A 27205-nucleotide genomic window follows, 5' to 3' on the forward strand; every position below is an offset into this window, starting at 1 on the left:
TCACACAGGTGGTCTCCAGATACGTTTTGCAAAAGAAAACATCCAAACCATACAAGAGGGTAGCATGTGAAGTTCTAACATGTGTATATTGTGACACCAATAATTGCAACAAGAAAACGAAATTGAAGCAAACTAATATCATTGCAAGAGGAGAATTAGTAAGATAAAGATTACTAAGCTTGTCGAATGGATAGAAGACTTGGAAAGACCACGCACAGCTCCATTGGCTTGTGATACACAATTGTCTAATATCGATTAAATCTAGCATATTCAACATTATTCCTCAAAGTCGAGAGCACAAAAAGACCATCCATTCATATGATTGCTCAACTTGCTTGCCTCCTGTGATTGTGCAAAGATTTTGAAACTGGTGACAAAACGCACCATTCCAAGCTGCAAATTGTACAGACTTGTACTAGATTTTTAAATCAGTATTCCACTCTAATATTCAAACAGCACAATCATCTGTCCACGTCACAATATCCAATCTCTGTATATAACCCAGCCATCCTATTTTGTTTCACCCCCCCCGCGACAAATACCTGAAATAGGGTACACAAGAAACATTAGTATACAAGAAAAAAACACAACTCGACAACCTTCATCTCCAAATGAGCATTCTTCACTTCTTGGCAGATCGCAGCCACATGGCGCCAAGCGAAACCGGAATATAGAAACCTTAAAAGAAAAAAAAATTACAACGAGCTCTTCAATCTCCAAAGCTAGCATCCTTCTAGAGATTAGGCTGTTCTGCCAAAGAAAGAGCTCAGCAGACTACTTATAACCTCTCCATCCCCAAAAAATAGCACCTGCTGATTTTATATACCCCATAAATCTTCCCACCTTTGGTTCTCTCCTTCATTACTACAATCTGCTCTACTGCCCTCTTCTTTGCCCTCCTTTTTGTAGGAATTCTCCCCTTGCAAAATGTCTGACCTAGCCTTGATGGATGATCCAATTAGCTTTGTGATTGCTGATATGCTAATCGTTTTATAAAACATATCCAGTCCTTCCCCTAACATGCCAAGTGCTTTTGCCAATCTCTTCATATACGATGCACTGATATTCTGGTGTATTTAGAAAGTGAACCCATTGCAACTACCTCAAAACAATCTATCCCCCACTATCACCCTCCATCTTTTTTTCTTATTTATTTTCATGGCTACTTTCAAGTTTCACTTTCCAACTAAGCTGACCCCTTTTTTATAATTCCCTCAATATACAAAAACAGCCAATGCTAATTCTTCGATAGTCATCATGTTCATCTAACCTTTTACAACCCTCCCTTCACGTATAGGAACTGGGTCTGCATGGGAACTACCTATGCAGAGGCAACACCTAGCCCATCTGAAAAGACCACAGTTTTGTTAAATTGTATTGCAAACCCCTCCCCAACCCTTAAAATCGTGTGCCTTGGTAGCAAACTAGTTTCCCTATAATGAAAAATATCTTTTGGGATAGTCATAATTTTTATAATTAATGGATAAGAATGTCACCTGGACGTGTGAAAACCAGCAAGAAACCAGGCAACTGCAACATCTGACAATCCGGTATTTCGATTTGGATTGGAATTTTCCGTATGAGGTTGGGATTCTGTTGATGAAGAAGGTCCAAAATCAAACACAACATAAGGTTTCCTCCCCTCAAGATCAATAGCAAGATTTAAACAAAAAATGGCACAAGAGTTGAAGGTACCAGACCAGCATGTCAGAGGAGTTAAGATGGATACCTGTTGCTTTCAGAGCCTCTGCAATTGCATCCCTTACCATTTCAGGCAAAGTAGATGTATCTGGCAGATTCTGAGAGCCAGAGGAGAACCACGATGTCCCAGAAGGTTTGCCAGTAGTTTCTTGACAACTGTTTGGGCATGATTCACACGAAGAAGTGCAATGTTGACATTGAGGACCATTTTCCCGAGTTGTTCCATAGTAAGCATTCCAATAATATGGAAGACAATTGTAGCAATAGTCAGACATTGCTGGATATGTCTGATTCAGCACACCAGAACAACTAGGGTATGTAGAATTTGTCGTAGCATCTCCAAAGTTGGTGTATCCTAGACATGTGAGCTCCTGGCTTAATTTTTGTTGCTGCTCTGCTAGTTGCTGTAATTGTGACAGTATACGGTAGTGCTCTTGCTCCTTCCATTCTGCAGAGTATCCAACAGAAGCTGGATCTGTCGAAGACGGATTCCCGTCATCCGCACAAGCCTTGTCGACAGCGCTTTCAAACAAAGGGGCCTCCTGCTTCCCTTGGAAAGCTTCCAGGCTTTCCATCCCAGAAGGTTCAGCCTCTTGCGACACTTGACTCTTTAATTCCCCACTGAAATTCTCACGTCTCAAAAGTTATGCAAATCCAGTAAAAACAAGGGAGGATTTCAAGCTTCTCACAGAATTGTAGCAGGACTCCCTAACTTGACTATCTTCCCACTACAAACAAAATCACTTGAGTAACTTCCTTAATCAGAAGTAAACAATAGAAGCTTTAAGAATTGTAAATTACTGATGTTCATCTATCCATAGAAAGACAGCTCAAATGAATAACTCTCCTAATGAAAGAAACAATATGTTGCTTTAGGAAAGCTACACATGCCACATGTACCACTAAGCCATTAGGTAAGTTACAGATATAGAGGCCAAGACTACCAAACCCTCAGTTTACAAACAGGCAAAGTGTTGCAATAAAAATTTTAAAAGAAAAAACCATTAATAAAAGCAATACAACAACATCAAAAGATAAATTTGGAGTGCGAGAGGTGAACAAGAAAGGAGACTTCGTACAAAATTTTCAAGTGTTGTGATACACAAATCAGAGGATCCTTCATGACCATACGACTTAAGGCCCTCTGCTATATAGTATTGTATAAAAAGAGCGACATATTATACACTAAGGCACTTCCTCGTCCTTTTTCTCCAAACCAAACTCAGCTGGCACTTCCTATCACTCTCTGCACACCAAAGTATGTAGTTGCAGTTACAAGAGGCTGCTATGTTAATCCTGAGCCTAATTAGACAGTGGGACCCCACGCACCTTACCATACTTTTGCAGTGACAACCTTGATTGGATGTGTAGGATAGATGGGAGGTGACACACAATGTCAACACCAATCTTGAAATACCATTCTCTTGTCATTGGATGCCTAACTCATGCTGCCAGAGGTAGAACATTGCAAGGCGGATAGTTTATCAAGGGCGCATGCCTCCCAAAGAGTCCTTCAATCCATCATACTCAAGCATCCTAGAAGAACAATTTAGGTCATATTTGATCCTTTCCGCGATGCTCAGAGACGAATCAACAACAGTATTTCCTTTGCCTCTTCCTCATCTCTTTTAGCATTTGCATCTTGTAGTTGTCTCAGAATAGATTTGAAATGCTTCATATGCTTCCCTAGATCATCATCTGGTTTCATGCAAAGACTATGCATTCTTGTTCTAGATGCAACTTGAAATTTTTTGTGTTGCTCCCAAATAGCAAATCAAGATTTTCCCATAGTTTGTGCACTTTTTAAAGAGTCAACTCGATGCATGTAGCTTCCAAGCCCTTTTCCAATAACTCCCAATGCTTTCTCATTTCTCTCGTCCCACTGTGCCATTTTCTTTGCACCAACCGTTGGCCACTTTCACCATTCACCATGGACAAACAGGAGCGTTCCATTAGACTGAATTGCATTGTCAAGTTAAAAGTTTGAGATTGACATGCAGAATGCAATGTCCCAATGCGAAGAGAATTCTTCGTTGTTGTGGTAGATCACTGACGCTAGTCTATCGACTTTGATTTCTAGACTTCTAAGCTCTCACTTTGCTTTCTCACACCATGCTAGAATATCTATGCATGCAGTTCTGATACCACGCTAGTGGCTCAATGTTCCTAGACGTACCAACACTCAATATCTCACTATTGAAAAAGTTAACTCTATGCGTTTTGCCCTGCTCTATCTTCTAAGGCTCCTTGGCGGTATTTGATGGCACTCAAACTGTAGGCAACACGCCACAGGCTGTAGATGCCAGTGACATCCCCTTCTGCTGAAATTAAAACTGGGTATGAAAAAGGCCTCTCAATATGCTGAAAGAATGGTGGTATTCTCAGCTCGTGAATCCTGATCTGATGAAATTGAATACCTGGTTCATGAATCCTAATCTGACGGAACTGAATCCCGAGCCCCTCCAATGACTTCTCGTAAGGATAGGTGATGGCTCGGAAAGATGCTCAATGTGATGCCCCTCCGGTCATATTGGTGATGGGACAGAGAGAGGCTCATCTTGAGGGAGACATCCTAGTCCTGTTGTAGTACTACTTCCTGTTGGGGGGTCCTGACTCGTGCCCTCAGAACTGCTGAAATCAAAGGTCGAGGCGGAATATCTCTAAACCAAGAGATGAACTTGGACCTACAGCCTCGGATCTTGATATCCAAGCCCTGGTTCGAATGATCAAGTTGAACTTCTTAGTAGTACCACCAGCATGTCCTCAAGATGATATATGCTACCTAAGTTGGTGCGACCCTAAGTGGCCAACTATCTACCCACCCTCAGATCTTCGTAGTGGCTGAGTGACTTCGTAGTCGATCACTTGAGGGCATTTTGGCATATTGCAGAGGATCTTCTCTGTACATACACTCCATAGAGTGCAGAGTACAACAAAAAACTGTGAATGTTTTCATGCAGATGTGGGCACATGCAATGGAGTATGCGGGCCCGTTGACATGTCCCCAGCACTCCTTAAACCTCTGATCTGCAAGCAACACAAGAACACACCAAACGTGAGGAATCTGAGCAGGCCGCTCACCACCTAACCATGACATCTACGGGATGCCATCCCGAATCAGCAGATCTCTCCTCCGAGCCACGAGCTGAACTATTGGCACGAACTCCCAACCAGATCCTAACCATCGTGGTGTCCCATACCACCAAATGGTGCCTGGAGGCCTGTGGCTGCTGGGCCTTGGGCTACACTATGATGCAGACGCACGTCCGCGACTCAATCTAGGATCAGACCTAGCACTTGGGAACGAGACTTGCTCCCATCGGCTCTCTGAGAACTGAACCTCTGGAACCCTTTTATAGACTCGGGCCCAATGCGCCAAAAATAGCGAAGACCTCTAGCTAGTTCGTACCCTTGCCACTTAACCCGAGAATCAAGCTTGCCTAGCCCTCAACCTCCCTAGGCTACCTGAGCTAGTCTTGTGTACCCCAGTACACGTCAGATACCAATCCGTGCACATGACATACTCCCCTCCTCTAAGAACTCACTCCTGAGTTCGCTAAAAAACCCGGGAATGTCCTTTGGAGGTTCGGTAATGTCTCCCATGTTGCATCCTCCTCAACATGATCCTTCCACTTGATCTTGAATTCGGTGATAGTTCGATTACAAATCTGTCTTTCACGAAATTCAAGAATACTCTCAGGTTCGTGTGGAATAAAAGTCAAATCTGTAACTTCAACTATTTCTTGAGGAGAAACAAGTGAATCATCCGCACCTAGTAACTCTTTCAGTCTACTGACATGAAATACTGGATGTACTTTAACATCATGAGGCAATTCTAGTTTGTATACAACTAGTCCAATTCTTTTAATAATCTTGAACGGACCACGGTATCTAGAGATAATTTCGGAACCAAACCAGTACTTAGGCTCTTGGATTCCTTGGGAATACGTAAATATACCATCGTCCCTTCAGAGAACTCTCTGTGTGAGCGATGTCTATTAGCATAAAATCTGTCCCACTTGGGTACTTCTAATAGACTCCTTGGCAAACTGCAACATTTCTTGCATGTCTTGCAAGAATGTCTTTGCAGCATCATTTTGAATTCCCTTAAACCCAACCATAACTGGTGACTTAGGTTAAAACCCGTACATAAGCATAAAAGGATTGTAACCAGTACTTGAATGCTTTGCACTATTATAAGCAAATTCTATCATGGGAAGATAATCTTTCCATGAAGACTATCTCTTAGAAACATATGCCCGAAGCATATCTTCAACCAATTGGTTGACCTTCTCTGTACTGCCATCGGATTGTGCATGATTTGAGGAACTCATACTTAAAGTAGTTTCCAACTTCTCCAAAACAAGTGTCCAAAAGTTACTTGTAAACTTCGAGTCCATGTCGTCGTTGACTATGTCAAAAGAAAAACCATATAGCTTAAACAAGTGGTCCACAAACTTGTGAGCCATCTAAACAACTGATATGGTCATTCTAATAGTTAAGAATCTAGCCATTTTTGTCAAACGATCCACTGTGACTCAAATGGAGTCATGACCCTTGCGCGTTCTAGGCAACTAATAAAATCCATGGAAATACTTTTCCATTTATTATCCGAGATTTGCGATGGTTGTAATAAACCCGCGCTTCTAAGGCATTTTGCCTTAGTAACTTGACAAACCCGGCAACCTACCACATAGTTTTTAATAAATGCACACATTTTAGGCCAAAAAAAGATATGTTTCACAAGAGACAGAGTCCGACGTATACATGGATGTCCAGCACTAGGAGCATCATGACACTCCCAGAGAATCTTGCATCGAAGATCCGAAACATCTGGCACACATATCTTTCCATTCCGGAACAACAAGCCGTTCCTAATCATCCACTGACCTCACGCCCCCTGTACCATAGGTGGCACAATCTCTGAGTCCTGGTCAACCATGGAGCTTCCATCTTGGACTTTCTGCCAATAAGAACTGAAATAACTATCAATTGCACAAAGCCCTCTCGAGGATTGAAATAGATCTAAGGATATTTCTGTAAATGACATTGCATTTACAAACTTGACTCGACTTAAGGCATCCGCCACACTATTCATTGAACCCTTTCGATAACGTATTTTAAAATCAAAATCTTGCATTAACTCTGTCCATCTAGCCTTTCTTTCCCTCAATTCAAACACATCACACATACTTGATTGACTAATGATCTGTCAATACAAGAAACTTCGAATCATACAAGTAGTGTCTCCAAACCTTTAGAGCATACACAACTGCATAAAGTTCTTTTTCTAGTGTGGGCCAACGATATTGGGTGTCGTCTAGCTTTTTACTCTCAAAAGCTCCTCTTGGAATAAAGCTGCCCCAATCGCAAAATCACTCGCATCAACCTCTAGAACATAAGGCCGGGTAAGATCTGGTAATGCAACAGGAGCTTCCTTGATAGTTAGCTTCAAGGTTTCAAAAGCCTTCTTCAATGCATCATTCCAAGAGATCAGCTAGGTAGACCTGCGTCCATGACCTTTCAATATGTTGGTCAAAGGTGCCGTGATGTTGAAATAATCACGATCAGAATTCTATAGAAAAACCATGAATCCTGGGAAAGAACGAAGTTGTTTCACTCACAAAAAGGAATGGGCCATTCCAAAACCTTCTGGATATGATCTACATTCCAAAACCTTCTGGATACAATCTAGATCAATGCTCATACCTTCAAAAGAAATCTCGTGTCCTAAGTAAATGATCTCCCTCATAAAGAAGTCACATTTACTCATCTTGGTATAGAGCTTATGCTGTCTTAAGATAATCTCGAGGTGTCGAATGTGATTCTCTAGCGTTCGGCTATATACCAAGATGTCATCTAAGAACACGACAACTAATTTGCCCAAAAAATCTTGAAACAAATCATTCATCATTTGCTGGAAGGTAGCAGGAGCATTGGTCAAACCAAAAGGTAATACGAGAAACTTGTAGTAGCCATATCTAGTTCGGAATGCAGTTCTATCTATGTGTTTAGCATAGATAGAAATTTGGTGATCAATCTTAGTGAAGTACTTTGCTCCGGGCAAACAATCTATCAAATCATCAGAACGAGGAAGAGGGTATCGATTCTTAATTGTCACTTTATTCAATCGTTTATAATCTACACACGCTTCATTCTTAAGAGAAAAGGTGCTCCCCAAGGTGATTTACTTCGGCGAATATAGCCCATATTCAGATAATCTTGTAGCTGTGAAGCTAACTCATCCTCCTCAAGCTGGCTCATCCTATAAGGTGGAATACTAATAGGTTAAGCCATAGCTACTAAATCTATGCGATGATCTACTACCCGTTCTAGAGGTAAACCTTCCGACAGTTGAGCAAGGAATACATCCATGAAATCATCCAACAAGGTTCTCAATTCATGGTGTTCAAACACGCTTAAATCATTTTTATTATTAACAGGGACAACAAATGAAGAAAGCGGAATCAAAACACACTGATACACATCATAATGAGAAGTGTTTATTATAGTCCGAAGTTGCATCGCAGATACAATAGGTCCCTGAGAAGAGGTAATATTATCACATTGAATACAAAACTGAGTGTCTTTATCCAAAAAAGAGAGTGTATGCTCTTTCCATCCAATCCGAATATCATGGGTTTTAAACCACTTTATTCCGATTAACAAGTCCACATGTTCCAAGTGCATGATATAGCACGTAAGAGCAACTGTGTAGTCGAATCCATATCAACCTTGCGATCCCAAAATTGCTTCCCAGCTAGAAGATGCACCTCATAGGTGTGATCGCTAGGTATCGTGGACAGTCCCATCCTCTGCACAAGTTTGTAATTAACAAAATTGTGAGAGCAGCCCAGCAACCCCATCCTCTGCATAAGTTTGTAATTAACAAAATTGTGAGAGCTACCCTAGTCAAAGAGAATGTGAATTCTTTGATCCCTTACTTCTCCATAAACTCAGAAAATGTCAATGGGACCAAATAACGAATTATTAAAAGTGCAATTACAAGAAAGTGGGCAAGTAACGACATTTACAGAAATACCTGTCATCGAAACTTAGTTAGCTCCCTTAGCTTTGGTACCTTGTCCCACATGCCGACACTTGCTTCTAGTTCTTGTGCTTAGGACAATCATTCCGGGTGTGGCCCCACTCCTCGCATATGAAGCAACGTCCTTCTTTCTTTAACCTCAGGGTGCGTAGAAAATGGGCACGATCATTCTTCGTTTGAGTCGAGTTCTTCTTGGAGGCGTTGTCAATTGACTTCAATTCCCCCGTACCAGTTGTAGACTTGAAGAACTTCCTCTTGTTCTTCCCACTTGTGTCGGCAATGGTGATTCCCTTTGCGCTGGCCATGGTATCATCATAGATGCGCGCATAGTTCATGGCCTCTTGCAAAGTGATACACTTGTTATTCTTGATCTGTAGCTTGTATGAGTCAGGCAAACCATCCACAAAGAAACCTAACAAGGTAACTGGATACATCTTTGTAGCTCTGGTCTGCAAATCACGAAACCTCTAAAGATAGACCTCAAAAGTCAAATTCAGCTTGGACATATCAAGGGCCGGAGGTGGTGCTTTTCTTAGCCTCCACGCCCCCCCCCGAATAGCACCTCGTCCAGATTGCGATCTGGCTCCAGCCTGTTGCGCACCTCCTTGCACTCCTCTTCCGCTTGCCAATGCGTTCCTTGAGCAGCTAGCCCGTTTGCGGGATCCTCTCAGTTCGCCTCAACACTATGCTTGCCTCACGACTTCCTTCGCACTTCTCTACCCGAACCTCATTGCTCCCTCCTAACTACACTTCTCTCTCTCTCTCAGCCCTTCAAATCTTGCAACGAATTCACCCTTCATTCACTCTCTCTCCTTCCTTCTTTCTCAATCCAAAACCACAACCCTTAACGATGAACCAACAAGCACTTGCACAGCATGAACATGAATTTCGAAATAGAGGAGAGAAAATCACGTCCAAAATTTCTCGTAACAGAGATTCCTACCTTAGGAGTTGGCTCTGATACCAATTGACACATCCCCAGCAGTCCTGAAACCTCTGATCTACAAGCAACACAAAAAACATACCAAATGTGTGGAATCTGAGCAGGCTACTCACCATCCAACCATGACATCTACGGGATGCGATCCCGAATCAAAAGATGTCCCCTCCGAGCCACGAGCTGAACTATTGGCACGAACTCCCAACCAGATCCTCACCAGCCTGAAGTCCCATACCACCAGGTGGCACCTAGAGGCCTAGGATTTGTTGTTGGGCCTTGGGCTACGCTATGATGCAAGCGTGCATCCGCAACTCAATCTAGAATCAGACCTAGCACCTGGGAACGAGACTTGCTCCCATTGGCTCTCTGAGAACTAAACCTTTGGGCCCCTTTTATAGACTCGGGCACAATGCGCCAAAAATAACGAAGACCTCTAACTAGTTCGTACCCTTGCCACTCAACCCGAGAATCAAGCCTGCCTAGCCCTAAGCCTCACCAGGCTACCTGAGCTAGTCTTGTGTACCCCAATACACGTCAGATACCAATCCGTGCACATGATACCCATCTAATGTTGTGCAGTTGGTTTCAGATGGCGAAAATACCAATAAGGCTGCAGGTGCATTATTGGAACAAAGGTACCCCCATATTCAATGGAGTTCTTGTGTTGCCTATTGTTTGAATAATTTGTTGAAAGACATTGGCAAATTACCTTGGGTAGAAACTGTAATTGATAATGGAAGAGAGATAGTTGGCTTCATCACATGCCATCATTTTTCTCTCTCTTTGTATCGCACCTATGCAAGCAAGGAGCTTTTGAAGTATGCAAAGACAAGGTTGGCATACAACTATCTGATGCTTCACAAGCTCATCGAAATGAGACCTGCTCTTAAGCAGGTTGTGGCAAGCCCACAGTGGGATGCATGGCCCACTTCAACGCAGGCTCTTGGATATTAGTCTACAATTTGTGCATAGGCAGCAATGACTTTTGGGCTAATGCATCACACTTGTATGACTTGTGTAAGCCGACTGTCTTGCTACTGAAAAAGCTTGATGGAGACAAGCCTTTTATTGGCAAGGTATATGAAGGACCAGCTCGCCAATTACTGCAATAAGGAGGGCATATTTGGATGGCCATATGCACAGCATGACAGGTAATCTTAACTCATTTAAACTCTTAAACTTTACTATTTTTTCAGATTTTATGAGCTTTGCCATATATCTGAATTTTACGAGCTTTAAAATTTCAATTTGGATTCTCAGCTAGGGTTGTAGCTTCTCCTCTTGTAAGCGCATGTGGAGCAGCTTTGCCCACATCCATACAAAGAAGAGGAACAGTCTCAAAGCACAAGGCGAACGATCTTGTCTTTGTTAATGCAAACTTGCGTTTGCTTAACAAGATGAGATAGGAGTACACTCATGAAAAGTTCATTGGTTGTCATAAGCTTGATGACACCCTCACTGATGATGAGGAGGGGGAGGACGACGACGACGATCAAGAGATGGCAGTGGAGGAGGAGGAGGAGGAGGTTGACTCTTGAGCAGCTGAGCTTTCTAGATTTTGATCATATCATCAGTGATGTAGCGGCTGGCCTTAAGGCTTAGAGCCTAGGCTTTTGGGAATCTGAATTTTGTACTTTTGACTCTTGAGTCTTGAGTCTTGACTCTTGACAATGAGACATATATGAATCATATATTATATTGCCTTTAACATTTTGTAACTTGTCAATCTTCAGCTTTTCTCATCGATTTCAGATTTGTCATTTATATTTGTATTGCTCACTGCTAAGTTAACTTCTAAGTTCTAATTTGTAACTTGTTTCAAGTTCTAACTTCTAAGTGCCATTGTGGTAAGTATTATGCACTACATTTTAAGTTACATGTAGGCTGTAGCATTCTAAATGTGTGTGTTCTCATCCCAAAACGTCCTTTTCTAAAACCCCCCCCCCCTTGCTGACGTGGCGTTTTCCCGTTTCAGCCGTCCCAGAAATCCCAAAACGTTTCCGTTTCCCCTAACTATGGTAGATATGCTACTGCATGTGGTTGCAAACTGCAACCCTAAAGACTTTTGTAGTGCGCTTGCGCAAGATGTGCAGAGAGAGAGGTATCAACTTTTATGTAAGGGAGACAATCCAAAAGTGATGGAAAGAAAGTTTCTATTTCTTAAATTTTTGTTGTACTGGGTCAAATTCAAGTAGAGACTTGAATCCCACTAATTTAGAAGAGACAAGAACCCCAAGAGAATAATCATTCCGCTTTTACTTAGGGAAGTAAAAAGCTGATGACACGTGGTGGCTGACATCATCTGTACAGCACATGTGGCAGCCATGCCATAATGGAACATTGAGGATAGGTCCCTAGCCAATGGCTCTCCAAAGTAGCCCCAACCAACTACTGTTCCTGGCCTTTAACGAGGCCCTAAATAGGCCGAAACTCTTCAGCCTACTTGCTTTGGCATTGCCCCCAACTATTGCATATGTTACAGGAGGATTCTACCACATCTTTGGCAGGCACACCCACCTCACTCACTATAATACAGATAGGAGATACCCAGAACTCTAACATCCCCTCTCAGTTCTTGGATGTCTAACCAATCCCAGGGAGCTGGAGTATATATGGAGCACCTGAAGAAGCTTCATGTCCTTCATCAAACACGCCTGCTTGCCAGGTACCCTTAATGGCCATACCATCTCGTACGCACATTCACAAGCAACCTGGTTCTCAGCCTCACTTGGTGACAAGGCTAGCCGCGTCTCACTACTCCATGAGATAGATCCGGTTCAAGGGTACAACTGTCGGCTGACCGAGTCACTCCAAATTTCAGGCTTCAATCCTGCCCACCATCTTGGGAATGGCACAGTTGACTAGGATGAGTACCTGTAAGAGCGAGAGAACAGAGTTTGTAGATCCTATCTTCAACTACTCTTTCCCAAGCTACCCGACCTGTCACTTTGTCCCTGATAGCCACTCAAATTCCATGTGCTTGCTAGTCTTGCGCAATTCATGCACTAAGAACAGGTAGGTATGCTTCCCCCTTGTGCCATTGGGAATGATGGCCTCACTTGAACTGGTATAGTGTACCTATCACCAATGTGGATATCAGCTAACTGCAACCAAAGGCCCTAGAACTGCTCTTGAGAATGTGTCATGTACTTGGAAGCATCACTATCCACGATCCACTCTCGAGACTCCCAACAGTGTGACCTGCCGCTCACTACTTTAAGAACATGGAACTCTTGTGTCCATGATCTCCCTCGTTTACAAAGTTTGGGGTTTTGTGGGTGCAGCTGAAAAATCAGTACCCTTCTTGTGGCTGCACCAAGGGTACCTCCTCCAATAGCGACCCTTCTCGCCATATTGGTGGTTATAGCTCCAATTTGCTTTCAAGGCGTCCGAAGCGGATTGGGACTTCTTTTCTGAAGACTTTCCTTTGCCTTTGTTGTTGTTGCTCTTCTTGGTCGACTGCGGGGCAGCCAAGGCTTCCGATCCTTTGCCCTGTGGAGGGGTTGTCGAACCGCTCCTCTTGGTCCAGATTCATAGGGACCAAGCCCTCCCACGTGAGAGAGTTGATGTAAGAAAAGTGGTACTTTGGTAGCTTTTTAACTGGCTTTATACTTTGTACTTTGTGCCTTAGTCTTTTAAATGATGCCATGTTGCGGCAGTTTGGGGTACAATCCCATGGTAAATCAGCCTGTAGTTTCTGTAAGAAGCATGGCCCCACCATTTGTACTCAGCTTACGATATATGCACTGCTACTCTGCCAAATTGGATTCTCACAGCATGAGCTCTTAGCTCTAGCTCTGTCCTTGTGCAGCCCCTCACAAGTCCTGTTGTAAGTCCAGCCCATGACTTACTCGTCCTCTCCCTCTCTTCCCCAATTCTAAAAGGTATTTTCCTGCTCATTACTGCATTGTACTTTCTGCCTACTTCAGCAAGTGAATTTAAATGGATTGAATCTAGCCTAGGCATGTGAAAAGCGATCATTTCTATCCTTGGTCTTTGAAAGGGTTAGTCTAGGGCTGTCTAACTAGGCTATTCTAGGGGGGAGTTAGTCAAAGTTAGAGGCAGTCCTGTTGCCTTGGTATCAAAATTCAAGCATTCTATCTTGAGCCCAAGGGCTACCTCTGTCCAAAATTTCACCTTATCACAAGCCCTAAGCTACTGAAATGTAATTCTAAGTTTGGGGACAGAATTGCATCCATTTGTTTGATGCAGGTAGAACTGCAAATCTGCATCTATCTGGAAAATTACAGCTTTGATTCTGGATTTTCCATTCTATTCCATTTATACTTAATCTTAACATTTGATCTAAGACGTGGACAGTGTATCTGCTGATTCTAGTCTTCTTTGATGATATATTCATCTACATCAAATCTAAAGAGGAGCACCTAATGCGAGCAAAGCAGGCCTCGAAGTCTTGAGAAACCACGAAAGGCAAGCAAGTGCACATTCATGGCAATGAGGTGGAGCAACGAGGTGGAGCAACTTGGTCATATAGTCAGCAGCAAGGGCAGGTCAAGTGTGTGAAAGAATGGCCACATCCTCAGAACACCACTCAATTAAGGGGATATCTTGGATTAGCATCCTTCTATAGAAGATTCATTAAACACTTTGCAAAAATAGCAGCACCCCTTACTGACCAGATTAAGAAGGCAGCTTTTTCTGGACAGCTACAAAGTTTCTGGGAACCGAAGGATGTTTTGACCTCAGCTCCCATGCTTGTGTGTCCAGATTTCTCTCAACCATTCACCATTGAAGGTGATGCTAGTGGTAGGGGCCTTGGGGCAGTGCTCAAGCAAAGCAATGGGGTTATAGCTTATGGGAGCTGAAAATTGGATGACAAAGAGCTGACCTACCATATTTATGACCAGGAAATGCTAGCTATATTGCATGCTATTAAGAAATGGCATCACTACATATATGGGAATCATTTTAAGGTAAGGACTGATCATAGGACTCTCAGATATTTCATCTCCGTCCAACTTATCTCTCAAACAGAAAATGTGACTTTCCATTGTACAAAATTATGATTTTGACATTGAATACAAGATGGGGAAGGAGAATGTGGTGGCTGATTCTCTCTCTAGGATGTGGGCATGCACTCTATCCTCTATTACAGAAGTTTACAAGGATAGGATCCATGGACTTTAGGAGGAATACCTTTCCGACCCAACCGCTGCAACTCCATTTCATGACCTGCAGGACCCCAACTACCTTGATCATCACATTACAAGCTAAATAATGGGCTGATTTGGTTCCATGATAGGATTTACCTCATTGGAAACTCAGTGTACAAGCTCCTGGTGCTTCAGGAGATGCATTCATCTCCAATGGCTGGTCACACAAGGTTATTCAAAACCTATGTGAGAGTGAAACAGAGTTTGTATTGGAAGGAGCTTTGGAAAGATGTGTACAATTTATGTACAGTGGTGTAAGCCTTGCCAGCAAAAAAGAGAATTAAATCTCAGCTTAGCTGGTCTGCTCCAACCTCTGCCTATTCTTGGAGGTAAGTTGACACATATCTCCACGGACTTTATCACAGATCTACCTTTGACTCCTAGAGGTTGGAAAATCATTTTTGTTGTGGTTGATAGGCTCCCAAAGGCTGCACATTTCATTCCTACCAAATTTCAATATCCAACTTTCATGATTGCTTCCCAATTTATGGAGAATGTCTTCAAGTTACATGGGTTGCCACAGGAGATTGGGAGTGACCGTGATGCCAAATTCCTGTGGCATTTTTGGCAAGAGTTGTTTTAGTCTATGGGCACTCTTCTAACCCCTAGCAACACTTATCATCCTCAAACTGATGGCTAAACCAAGAGGATAAACAGGTGGCTGGAAGAATACCTCAGACATTTTTGCTTTGACACTCAAACAACATGGGACTGCTATAATAACACTAAGCACACCTCCATCGGTATGAGTCCATTCAAAGCTATGTTTGGCTGTAAAGTCCATGTGCCTTCCACAGTTGTTGATAATGCTATGGCCAACCAACAAGCTAGGGATGATCTAGCCCGCATGACTGCTTTACTACAGCAATGCAAGGACAACATGACTAAGGCCCAAGCTCGTATGAAATAGTATGCAGATCAGCATAGAAGAGAACTTCGCTATGAGGAGGGGGGGACTATGTGTTTCTCAGGCTCCACAAGACCAGATATACTTCCCTTAAGGGAAACTCTAATACCAAGCTTGCACGTAAATGTTATGGCCCATACAAAGTGCTAAAGAGTGTTGGTGAAGTGGCTTACCAACTGGTATTGCCTCCATCTTCAAGGATTCATGATGTATTCCATGTCTCACTCTTGAAGAAGTACTTGGGCCATCTGAACAAGCACCCGAGGAGTTACCTCCTATGCAGCCTCCTATGGAGGAGGGACAGATTCAGTACATTCTAGAGAGAATCATTGGTTTTAGAGACAATATCTATAGGGGAACAGTATCAAATCTACTCAGTTGAGACTCAGGATTTGGGGAGCCTTTGAGTAGCAATATTGCTACATGGATATGATCCCATACCATCAACCCTTTTCACTTGTTATCTTTTCCTGTAACAGTGACTCTTCAGAATTTGAAGACAAATCGTTTCTTGGGTTGGGAGGACTGTAACAAAAGTGGTACTTTAGTGGCCTTTTTAACTAGCTTCATACTTTGTACTTTGTACCTTAGTCTTTTAAATTGATGCCATGTGGCAGTTTGGGGATACAATCCCATAACTAAAGTGGTAAATCAGCCTGCCTTAGTTTCTATAAGAGGCATACCCCCCCCCATTTGTACTCAGCTTATGCCCTCTCTGCTCTTGGATGTCAAACCAAACCGGGGGAGCTGGAGTAATTATGGAGCATCTAACGAAGCTTCATTCCTTCGTTGAACTCGCTAGAAGGGACTTATTCATTCATTCCAACTGTTGCGCCTCACAATAGGCTGTCCAGGAGTTCAGCAAGGAGGTCAACATCCATAGTTGGTGAGCCAAAGAATGCGCAGCAGTCTGCCGCAGCAAGAAAGGATACGGAAGGATCACGAATTCAGACTGGAAGCAGTCCTTACCTTTAGGAGCAGTTCTTGGCACATACCTCTAGCCAGTAGGATAGCACAAGTTTGTGGGAGGGCACTGTCTAAGGAACCAGCACTGCACCAGGTCACTGAAGCTCACTAAGGAGCACACAACCGAAAGAGTGCCAGGACAGAAGTACGAGCAAAGTTTGTGCTCACCACAGAGCATCTAGGGCAGCAGATTGCTGCAGTTTTTTGGGATCTTTGGCAAAGCATGTTTGACTCAAATTTCTGCAATAGCTCTGCCATTGTCTCTCTCTTGAGTTTGGTGTTTTGAGAGTTCTATAATGTGGACACATAAAGTCAAAAATTTTGAATTACAACATTCCTATTCCCTTCTCCTCTGTAGATTCTTCTGTTGCAAATACCATAATTGTCACGGACAGGAGGTTTAGTGATATACCTAGATGAATCCAGGAACATTCCCAAACTCATCCTCTAAAAACACAACATAGTGCAGTTTCAATCTCACGATAGTCACTCATAAGATTGAAAACCATAAACTCCATCAGCATAGCAGGGACTAGCTACTATGACATCCCCACTGACGTCATCAGCACCCAACAATGGGTGTAGACCATAGTATAAAAGTATGCTCTCACACATACAAATCCACACACCCACACATACTTGAGCGTCCGTTTATACAAAGTCTTCGTACTGAGTTTTTGTCGGCACTCCGAAGGTGAAGGGCAAACTCAGCCATGATGAAGGCTAGCACTAAAGGAGAAGACTAATCAAAAAGTAGTCCAAATCTCTTCATTCAAGCTACAACTGCTTGTGAAGTCTAAACGATTTCATTTTAGTCTCTCCCAAATGAGTATCTAAATCTAAATCTAGCTGATAGGGCAACGCACCATTAAGATAGAAAGAATTATCGCAATACCAACAGGCCGCAACTTGGACGAAAACTTCACAAGGTGAAATTTGCATGTCCACTAATACGGCAGAAGCATATACCTAGATGAATCCAGGAACATTCCCAAACTCACCCTCTAAAAACACAACATAGTGCAGTTTCAATTTCACGATAATCACTCATAAGATTAAAAACCATAAACTCCATCACGAATAGCAGGGACTAACTACTATGACATCCCCACTAACGTCATCAGCACCCAACAATGGGTGTAGACCATAGTATAAAAGTATGCTCTCACACATACAAATCCACAAACCTGCACATACTTCAGCATCCATTTATACAAAGTCTTCGTACTGAGTTGCTGTCGGTCTCCGAACGTTTAGTGATCTTTGGATTGGGTGTAGGGTTGGGAAGATAGACTTTTTGCTGTGGAAAATTCTGCATCATTGGCTTCTAGTTAGGGCCAAGCTAGCTAAAAGATTTCAGGTTTCCCCCTTGTGCTCCTTCTATGAGAGTTCGCTGGAAACTGTATTGCATCTGTTCTGGCGATGCCCGGTCACAAAGGGGCTATGGTTGTTTGTTGAGAAAGCAGTTCGTGCTCCAGGTATGATGTCCAGTTTCCCCGTGGGTTCCAATTGGAGACTGACTTTGTTGGGCGACTCTGCAGGACTGCCCTCTACTCTAAAAGCCTGCTGGCCATACATCAGGGGTGCCATCTGTTGTTGTATTTGGTTGATCATAAACCAGCTTGTGTTCAAGGATAGGCAAGCAATTGGATCGTATGATAAATGGTTGTATAACTATGCCAAAGTCTGTATCTCCAATCTCGCGTGTCTAGTTGGTAAGTCAGAGAGTCTAGTCGGAAGTTCCCTTCGAGGTCTTTGTGCTCTCATGCCTTCAGCCTGCATGCAGGTGGTTTTGGTTTGCTTTATAGCGTAGGCCTATGAGTCACTAGGTCTGTTTGGGTCTGAAAGCCCCCCCCCCTTTTTATAAATAAAAGCCGGCTAGTTTTTTTTTTAATAACCAGTAAAGGAAAACAGTGAGAAGAGTAGATGATATTGGATCATATCCCTGCAGCAATGATGATGCCCAAACCCTCCCCAATTAATGCATCAGCTGAGTAGATATGGGTACTTCTCCACAATAGATGAGAGCTGCCAAGAGGATTTGTCATCCAGAAGGCCTCTTCATTTGAGGTAGTATTCCACTATAGGATTTATTCATAAGTACATGGTCCTTCAAAAAAATGATTCTCTTTAAGAAGTATTGAACCTTTCCCTCCTAAGGTAATTCCTCGAGTGCTTGTTCAAAAGGACTCAAGTACTTCTTCAAAAGTGAAACATGCGAACTCTAGAAAATGGGGGCAGTTCCAATTGTAGGCCACTTCACCAACTCTCTTTAGCACTTTGTATGGGCCACAATATCTAGGCAAGCTTAGTACTAGTGTTTCCCTTCACAGAGGCATATCTAGTCTTGTGGAGCCTAAAAAACACATAATTCCCCTCCTCAAAGCAGAGTTCTCTTCGATGTTGTTTTGCATACAATTTCATATGGGCTTAGGCCTTCATCATATTATCCTTGCATTGCTGTAGTAATGCAATCATGTGGGCCACATCATCCTTTGCTTGTTGGTTGGCCAATTGCACTATCAACAACTGTGGAAGGCACATGAACTTTGCAACCATACATAGCTTCAAAAGGGCTCATCCCAATGAAGGTAACTATTACAGCAGAATTGAGCCAGATGAAGCCACGTATCCCACATTGTCTGAGGGTCAAAACAAAAATGTATGAGGTATTCTTCTAGCCATCTATTTAGCTTTCTCTTTGACAGATAATCGGTAGTACTAGGGTGAGAAGTGTGCCCATAGAAGTTAACAACTCCTATCAAATATGCCCATGAATTTGGCACCACAGTCACTCACAATCTCCTGTGGCAATCCATGTAATTTGAAGAAATTTTCCATAAATTAAGAAGCAATCATGGAGGCTAAGTATTGAGTTTTGGTGGGTATGAAGTGTGCAGCATTTGCGAGCCCATCAACCACAATACGAATGTTGTTCGAGCCTTTAGGTGTCACACGTAGACCTATGATAAAGTCCATGTTTGTGTGTGTCCATTTACCTTATGGAATAGGTAGAGGTTGGAGCAAACCAGCTAGGCTAAGGTTTCATTCTCTACTCTACTGGCATGGCTTACACACTGTACATAATTGTACACATCTTTCCAAAGACCCTTTCAATAAAAACTCTGCTTCACTGTCTCATAGTGTCACATGCACCCCTGCACTTGGGTGCAAGGTGACACACTGGCTACATCGACAAGTGCATTATAGTTCCCAGATAGGAGATTTTGTCGTATGCTGTGACCCCTTTGTGAGCCCTTGTCCAGGGACAGAGTCAAGCTACGTAGGTCAGTCTCTCAGCCTTGGGTCAAGTCAGTAGTTAGTTCTTGTTCACTAGCACCCACTAGAGAATAGTAGGTTAAGTGTTTCCATCTTACAGTTTAGGTCTTAGCCTAGGTTAGGAGTCCCTTTAGGGTCCCCAAAGGCTGGATAGGTAAGCAGGGAAGGCAGCCTGCAAAGGCTGCCCAAAAACTCCCCTGGCAAATGAGCCAAGGAGGGCTTTTTATAGGCTGGTTGTAGGCCAGCCAGTCTGTAAAACAGACTGAGTCTGTAATACAAACTGAGTCTATAAAACAGACTAGTTCCCAGATAGGAGATTTTGTCGTATGCTGTGACCCCTTTGTGAGCCCTTGTCCAGGGACAGTCAGGCACAAGCTACGTAGGTCAGTCTCTCAGCCTTGGGTCAAGTCAGTAGTTAGTTCTTGTTCACTAGCACCCACTAGAGAATAGTAGGTTAAGTGTTTCCATCTTATAGTTTAGGTCTTAGCCTAGGTTAGGAGTCCCTTTAGGGTCCCCAAAGGCTGGACAGGTAAGCAAGGAAGGCAGCCTGCAAAGGCTGCCCAAAAACTCCCCTGGCAAATGAGCCAAGGAGGGCTTTTTATAGGCTGGTTGTAGGCCAGCCAGTCTGTAAAACAGACTGAGTCTATAAAACAGAGAGTCAGTCTGTTTACAGACTGAAATGGCTCAGTCCAGCGCTAAAAAGGGCCCCTTGGCTGCCCTGTTTTCTCATTCAGTTTGCTCCTGCCTTCAGTCCTCCTACAGCTCCACTTCAGCCTCCTGTGCAGCCCCTGAGATCCTCAGATCTGGCCCTGCTCTAGCCTCACTCCCTTGGCCATCAGTTCAGCCTGATTTGAAGGTGACCACGCAGCACAATAGTTGGAGGTTTGGACCAGCAAACGGAGAGAGGTTTGGACACTGTTTCCTCAGCTTTCTCAGCTCTCTTTTACAGTTTACACAGCTCACTCTCAGCTCTATATTTCCGTCATCTCTCAGTTCTCTCGTAAGATCTATCACTTCTAGCTTTTCACTCTCTCACTCACGCAGTAACCCTGCATTCCGCTAGACAACACAAGCCTCTTCCTTGCCTTGCAGAAGCGTCCTACATCCTAAGTGTGGACAGCATCAAGGTCTCGGTATTGGTCGGCGTTGCCTCTCAAGTCTTTGGGTCTGCTATACGTGTGCACAGTGAGCTCTTCAGAAGCGTGTTCCGTGCTCTCTTGAAGAGTGTTCTTTGTATTTCTCAGTTCTCCAAGTATAAAGCAAATTCTCCCCTGATTGGGGGAGGGGGCCCTCAGTGGATACAGGGACCCAATCGGTTGTCGACTCTACTCTCTCTGTACCCTCATCTCCTTCCTCTCTCTATGGTAAACAACGCTCATTCCTCGCTAAAGGTTTAAAGAAGGTCTTGCTGTGAATTACACGATCAGATAACCGTTGCATGTTACATTGGTATCAGAGCTTCGATCTGTATCCAGCTTGACTACCGCGAGTGTATGGTTGTGCTGAGATCCGGAAAGGACACACAATCAAGCACCATGGAAGGGTCAGGAAAAGATTTCAACCGTGAAGACTTTGAAGAGGAGAAAGACTACCAACAAGATACGCTTCCGCCAAATGCTCAAGAAGTGATGGCGAACCTTCTAGAGCAGAATCGGGTCCTGCTGCAGCAACTCGAAGAACATTCATCCAAGCTGAAAGAAAGCAGAGACAGCTGGACCAGACAAAACAACGTCTGAAGGAAAAAGAAGCAGAAAAGCTGCTGGAAGAAAGAAGAACCACAGATTTTGAAAAACTGCTCTTGTTGATGCGTGAGGAACGCAAAAATGAGGAGGCACTGCGACGCGCAGAGCTCGCCCAGGCAAAGAGGCAACAAAAGCTAGACCGAGAGGCGATGCTTCTCCAACACAAACAGATGTTAGCCACTATGCAGGCAAGTTTGAGCGCAGCGGCCGTCTCCGCCACAGCTTTGCCATCGACAAAGGTAACACCACTCACTCAGTCCACTCCAAATTTTGTTAAGTATGATGGTAAGTGTGATCATTCATCAATTTTGCAATTTATTCATCAGTTTGTAGCTCATTTTCCGTTAGTGCGGATTCAAGATGAGCAAGATAAAGTCCACCTTGCAGCCCCTCATCTTACAGGTGAGGCGGTGACTTGGTGGTAGCATTGGGCTAGTAAGCATACTAACCCAAAAACGTTTAAGACGAATTTCATTTGGGCAACGTTTGTGGCCGACCTCAAAGCCCGTTTTCTCCCACCCCAATATATGCTTAACCTGGAGGATGAGTTCGCTCGTCTCTCCCAGAATGGTTTGCCTGTGTTGACATACAGTAATAAGGTCATCACACTGGCGCAACAGTTGGGCGTGACGGAGAGCGCCAAGATGAAGCAATTCATTCAAGGTTTGGACACGAACATACGTTTTACCATTCGGAACTTCGACCCGCCGGATTACGAGCGGGCGCTGACTCTCGCACAAAATCAGGAGATGATGCTGAACGGGGGAAAGCCCAAGCAAGTCCAGAAAGATTCCAAAGCCCCGCAGCAATCAAACAACACAGCGGGTAAGGATCATCAGAAGGACAACCAGTTCCAAAAGAAAGACGGCCAGGCATCTGGTCAAAAGAGGGAATCCAAGCCAAAGATGACTCCGGATGAGAAGGCTAAAGCGGGTATTACAAGAGGCTATCTACAACCCGACGAGCAGAAGCGGTACCGGCTTGCCGAAAAGGATGCGAAAGCACCTACTTCGCCCGTCGGTAATGTATTGGCTCTTCTAGCTCCGCCTCCATCCTCAGCTACGAATGCCGTCTTCCCTACTTTAAACGCCGTTCCCACGGTGGTCTTTCAAGGTAAGAAGGAGAGCGACTTCTCAGATCAAAAGAAGGCACTCATTTGAGCATATGGCACAACTAACGGGCATCAGTTTATTGTCCTGTTCAATATGGGGAGTTCAGAAGATGCCATCTCCCCTCAGCTTGCCAAGACAGTGGGGTGCACCTTGGTGCCTCACGAGCTTGCAGTGGACGGGTTCACGCCCGGCTTGCGCACACACATCACGCATAAGGCCATCCAGTTCACTTTTTCAGTTCAGAAGACCATGTTTACACGAGATTTTATATTGACTCCTTTGATGGGGTGCGACATGATCATCGGGATTCAATGGTTCCGTGAGCATGTTCCGACGCCTGATTGGCGGCAGGACACCTTCACAATTGTGGAAGGTTTACTTGAGCCCGCCGCGATATGCGGTGATCAGAGCATACTAGGGATTCCATTAATCTCTCATATTCAAGCAGGTCGCGCCGTCCGCAAGGGTGCCATGTGTGCACTTGTCTATGTCTAGTGCCAGATCACTGCAGTTCAAGCCGCTCCTCTGATGGGGCACGCAATGGAAAAGTATAATGGTATGGCATTTGATATTTTGAAATCATATTGTCATGATGCTCTGGGAAAGTGGGAGCAGTTTCTTCCGCTTGTGCAGGCCATTTTGAACGATACCTATTCTTCGAATATTGGTCGCACACCTTATGAAGCAACGTTTGGACGGTGATTTACCTCACTCCTCAATGGGATGGTGGATCCTTCTTCATAAATTCAAGCATGGGTCAGGACGCAAGATCCAGGAGTTTTACACCAAGTTCCGTGATCGAGGTACCCATGAAGCAGTGTGATTGGACAAAGATTTTTTCCAGGAGTTTCCCCAGATATTGGCGGACTACTTGGAAGCAATGAACCTACCGCCAAGTTAAGGAGGGAATGTCACATGCACCCCTGCACTTGGGTGCAAGGTGACACACTGGCTACATCGACAAGTGCATTATAGTCCCCAGATAGGAGATTTTGTCGTATGCTGTGACCCCTTTGTGAGCCCTTGTCCAGGGACAGTCAGGCACAAGCTATGTAGGTCAGTCTCTCAGCCTTAGGTCAAGTCAGTAGTCAGTTCTTGTTCACTAGTACCCACTGGAGAATAGTAGGTTAAGTGTTTCCATCTTATAGTTTAGGTCTTAGCCTAGGTTAGGAGTCCCTTCAGGGTCCCCAAAGGCTGGACAGGTAAGCAGGGAAGGCAGCCTGCAAAGGCTGCCCAAAAACTCCCCTGGCAAATGAGCCAGGGAGGGCTTTTTATAGGCTGGTTGTAGGCCAGCCAGTCTGTAAAACAGACTGAGTCTGTAATACATAGGTCTTGAATAACCTTGTGTGACCAGCCATTGGTAATGAATGCAGCTCCTCGGTACCAGTAGCTTATACCATAGGTTTTCAATAAGGAAAATCCTGTCATAGAACCAAAGCAGCCCATTATGTAGCTTGTAATCTGGATGATCAAGGCTGTTAGGGTCCTGCAGGTCCTAAAATAGAGTTGTAGCCACTCGATCTTATAGGTATTCCTCTTGAATTTCATAAAAACAATCCTTGTAGATTTTTGTAATAGAGGATAAAGTGCATGCCCACATCCTAGAGAGTGAATCAGGCACTATATTCTCCCTCCCCACCTTGTATTCAAAAATGGAAAGCCACCTTCTCTCTTTGGGAGCTAAGTTGGATTGAGATAAGAAATATGACAGCTCTATGATCAATCTTTATCTTAAAATGACTACCATATATGTAGTGATGCCATTTCTTGATAGCTGGGTGTCTTACATGTCTAACACCTAAGACTACCCTTAGTGTAGCAAGGGTACCACGTGTCCTAATTATCCCAAGGTTAAAACAAGAGACCATACGTTAACCTGACCTCCGAACACTAGCCATGTCATGTCATGTCCATACGTTAACCTGATCTTCACGTGGATGCATGTAACAAATGTTATCTAACAGATACAATTGGCCTCTGATTTTTGGAGGTTTTTGTATAGTGGTATTCATTTGCATTGAAAGCTAAACTTGTCTGACTTATATTCGTCAGTAGTGCCTGGCTGTTCCTTGCACAAGCTTTAATATGCTTTCCTTAACAAACACTGTCGCATGACAGAAAAAGATATAAAATTTTTCATTGCTTTTAATCCCCCCAGTCGTTTTTTACTGGCAGCTAGGCGTCAACGTTTGAACATACCAATCCGCTGAGTGAAGCGTAGGATTTTTTGATTCCAAGCTCACAACTTCGGTCTCTCCATCAATAACTTCTTTGCTGGGACGTTTATTCTTGCCTGGTAAACCATGCATATCCTGTAAAAGCAATTAGAAATTTCAATACCTTATATATAGTACCGATATATTTCCTTCTTTAGCTTCAATTATTTCCCTTCACATAGGACAAAGCTATCCAAAACGGCAAAGCCCACAAGTTTACATAGCTATACTGCACACCCAAAGGTTTTTCTTCATAATGTTTTAATCCCACATTATACACTCGATAAGACCATGTATGCTTGACACGTATTACACCATCACAAATTTGATTCCTTTATCTTGCAAGTTGCTGGTGTAAGCGCAGACAAGCAAGGAAACTGGCCTCTGAATGAAACAGACACCAAATGCCCTTGCTGCACAAGCAAAATATTTCAGACTGTCTTTAAGCTTTCATGTCTCCTGCCAGTAAAATAGAGCTTTTGTAAGCCTGGCTCGCTTTGCAACCCTTGATACTTATGTCTCGTAAGAGACAGTTAAAGGATGATGAGCTGCCTGGTTAGGTATATCCTGTCTTATGTATCCATGGATAAGTTTCTTTCTCAACCAAGTCTGCATTGCAAAGGGATTTCAAGACAATAAATCGAGTAGACAAGCAATCTAGGTGATCTTTTTCTATCTTTCAGAGACACTGTTTTTGCCTAACAAAGGACAAGCAGATATGACAGCACCCAACTCCACCCAATAAGTACAATGAATTTGGACTTCTGTCCAGAAAGTTTACTCCAAATAGTATGTGATGCAGCTGCAAGAGGCCCAATTTTACCTTATATTTAGTCATCGCTGAGTTGAAAGCGGTGATGAGAACAGAATCATCCCACAGGTCCGACATTGTGTAGGGCGAAAGCTTCAACCGCGAACCGTTGAACTTTGGCACTTGTGTATGGGGTTTTTCTAATTTAAGGTTAGCACGGCCTCCTTAGAGCCTGTTCACACGGACGGGCGGGTTGCAATTGCAATTTGCAAACACGTCAGATTTCAAATTGGGTTCACGCATCGAGGTTTTGGAGGGAAATGCTGGATGCCGCTTGGGCCCGTACTCTAGAGTAGGGCCTAGTTTAGTTAGCCTTGATAGGGACAGGAGTGGTTTGCAAACCACCCCTCCCAAGAGGAGTGTTATAGTGAAGAATTGGATTCTCCTTTGAGAATTTCTACTTGAACAATGTTTTTTGCCTTGCCCCATGTGGGTAGCCTTAGCAATGGTGGTAATTTTGGAAAGCAAAAATTAGATGTTTTTTAACTTTGGGGGCCTATTAATATGTGTCTTCTTCTTATTGGTTTTCGAATTCCTCCTTCATGCACTTAAGTGCTCGCATTCTTTGTTCGTTGTCATTTTCTGTAGGAAATTCTGCTGTGGCGGTGGTGATCCTCCTCTGGCTGCGCTGTGGACAGTGATGATTCTCCTTCGCGACACTGTGGATTAATGAGAGTCGAAGGAGAGGTCCATCCTCATGCACAAGGAGATTAGCATCTCCTAAGCCCATTAATTGATGCATGCATTTGTCGGCGTTTGCAAGGTAAGCTCTCTGAAACTAATATTTGCAAAGATTTCACTTTAATTGCTCGAGGCTTTCAACATGCAATTTGTTCACCAGGTCGAGGCTTTCAGCGTGCAATTCGTTCACCTATAAAATCTAACGTGGAGAGGCTTGAGAGCAACTTTGATTCTGATTTGAGCAGGAGACTAGGTAGCCATGGACACTTCCAATGACTTCATGGACACGGACAGTGGGGCTTTCATGAAGGGTGCAAACTTGTTCTTCACTCTGTCTTTGCTTCGTCCAAATTCATCCTTCCTTATTTGATTTCATTTTTTGTACATCGTCGTTCATTTTCTTTACATGTTAATATGTTTCTTAGTATAGTTGTCTTGTATGTGCAGGACTTTCCAAGGTTTGCCCATAGATATTGCGGTCTCCTGTCACCCCAAGTTCAGAGAACGAAGTTGGTTTAAAGCATTGTGACAACGAATTCAAGAAAAACAGTGATGGCATCGGGCGGTAATAATAAATCCTTCATTATTGTGTTTCGTACCTTACCGTTGGTAGTGTGGACACATTTGC

At 43.5% G+C, this 27205-nt stretch overlaps 1 protein-coding gene across 1 annotated transcript; it reads right to left on the minus strand.

Annotated features, from left to right (window-relative positions):
- Nucleotides 1-216: 216 nt before the first annotated feature.
- On the minus strand, nt 217-26277 carry LOC147894469 (uncharacterized). The gene is made up of 5 exons (XM_087385130.1): nt 25909-26277; nt 25069-25181; nt 1730-2322; nt 1497-1593; nt 217-542 (listed from the first exon to the last, which is right to left on the minus strand). Exons 1-5 carry the CDS (start codon nt 25972-25974, stop codon nt 521-523), a joined length of 891 nt encoding a protein of 296 aa, XP_087241256.1. The 5' UTR covers nt 25975-26277; the 3' UTR covers nt 217-520.
- Nucleotides 26278-27205: the final 928 nt, after the last annotated feature.

This window comes from Dipteris shenzhenensis, chromosome 14 (genome assembly GCF_047967505.1).
Source record: "Dipteris shenzhenensis isolate YYH24624 ecotype China chromosome 14, Dip_SZ_1.0, whole genome shotgun sequence".
Taxonomy (NCBI): domain Eukaryota; kingdom Viridiplantae; phylum Streptophyta; class Polypodiopsida; order Gleicheniales; family Dipteridaceae; genus Dipteris; species Dipteris shenzhenensis.

Bases quoted from the DNA above. Each gene is read 5' to 3' on its own strand.
- LOC147894469 (XM_087385130.1), bottom strand. From the start codon at position 25,974: ATGTCGGACCTGTGGGATGATTCTGTTCTCATCACCGCTTTCAACTCA. The intron at 2,323-25,068 runs GTATGTTCAAAC...TGAGAATTTCAG, and splicing joins ACGCTTCACTCAGCGGATTG to TGGGGAATTAAAGAGTCAAG. The intron at 543-1,496 runs GTGACATTCTTA...ACCCTATTTCAG, and splicing joins GCTGGTTTTCACACGTCCAG to GTATTTGTCGCGGGGGGGGT.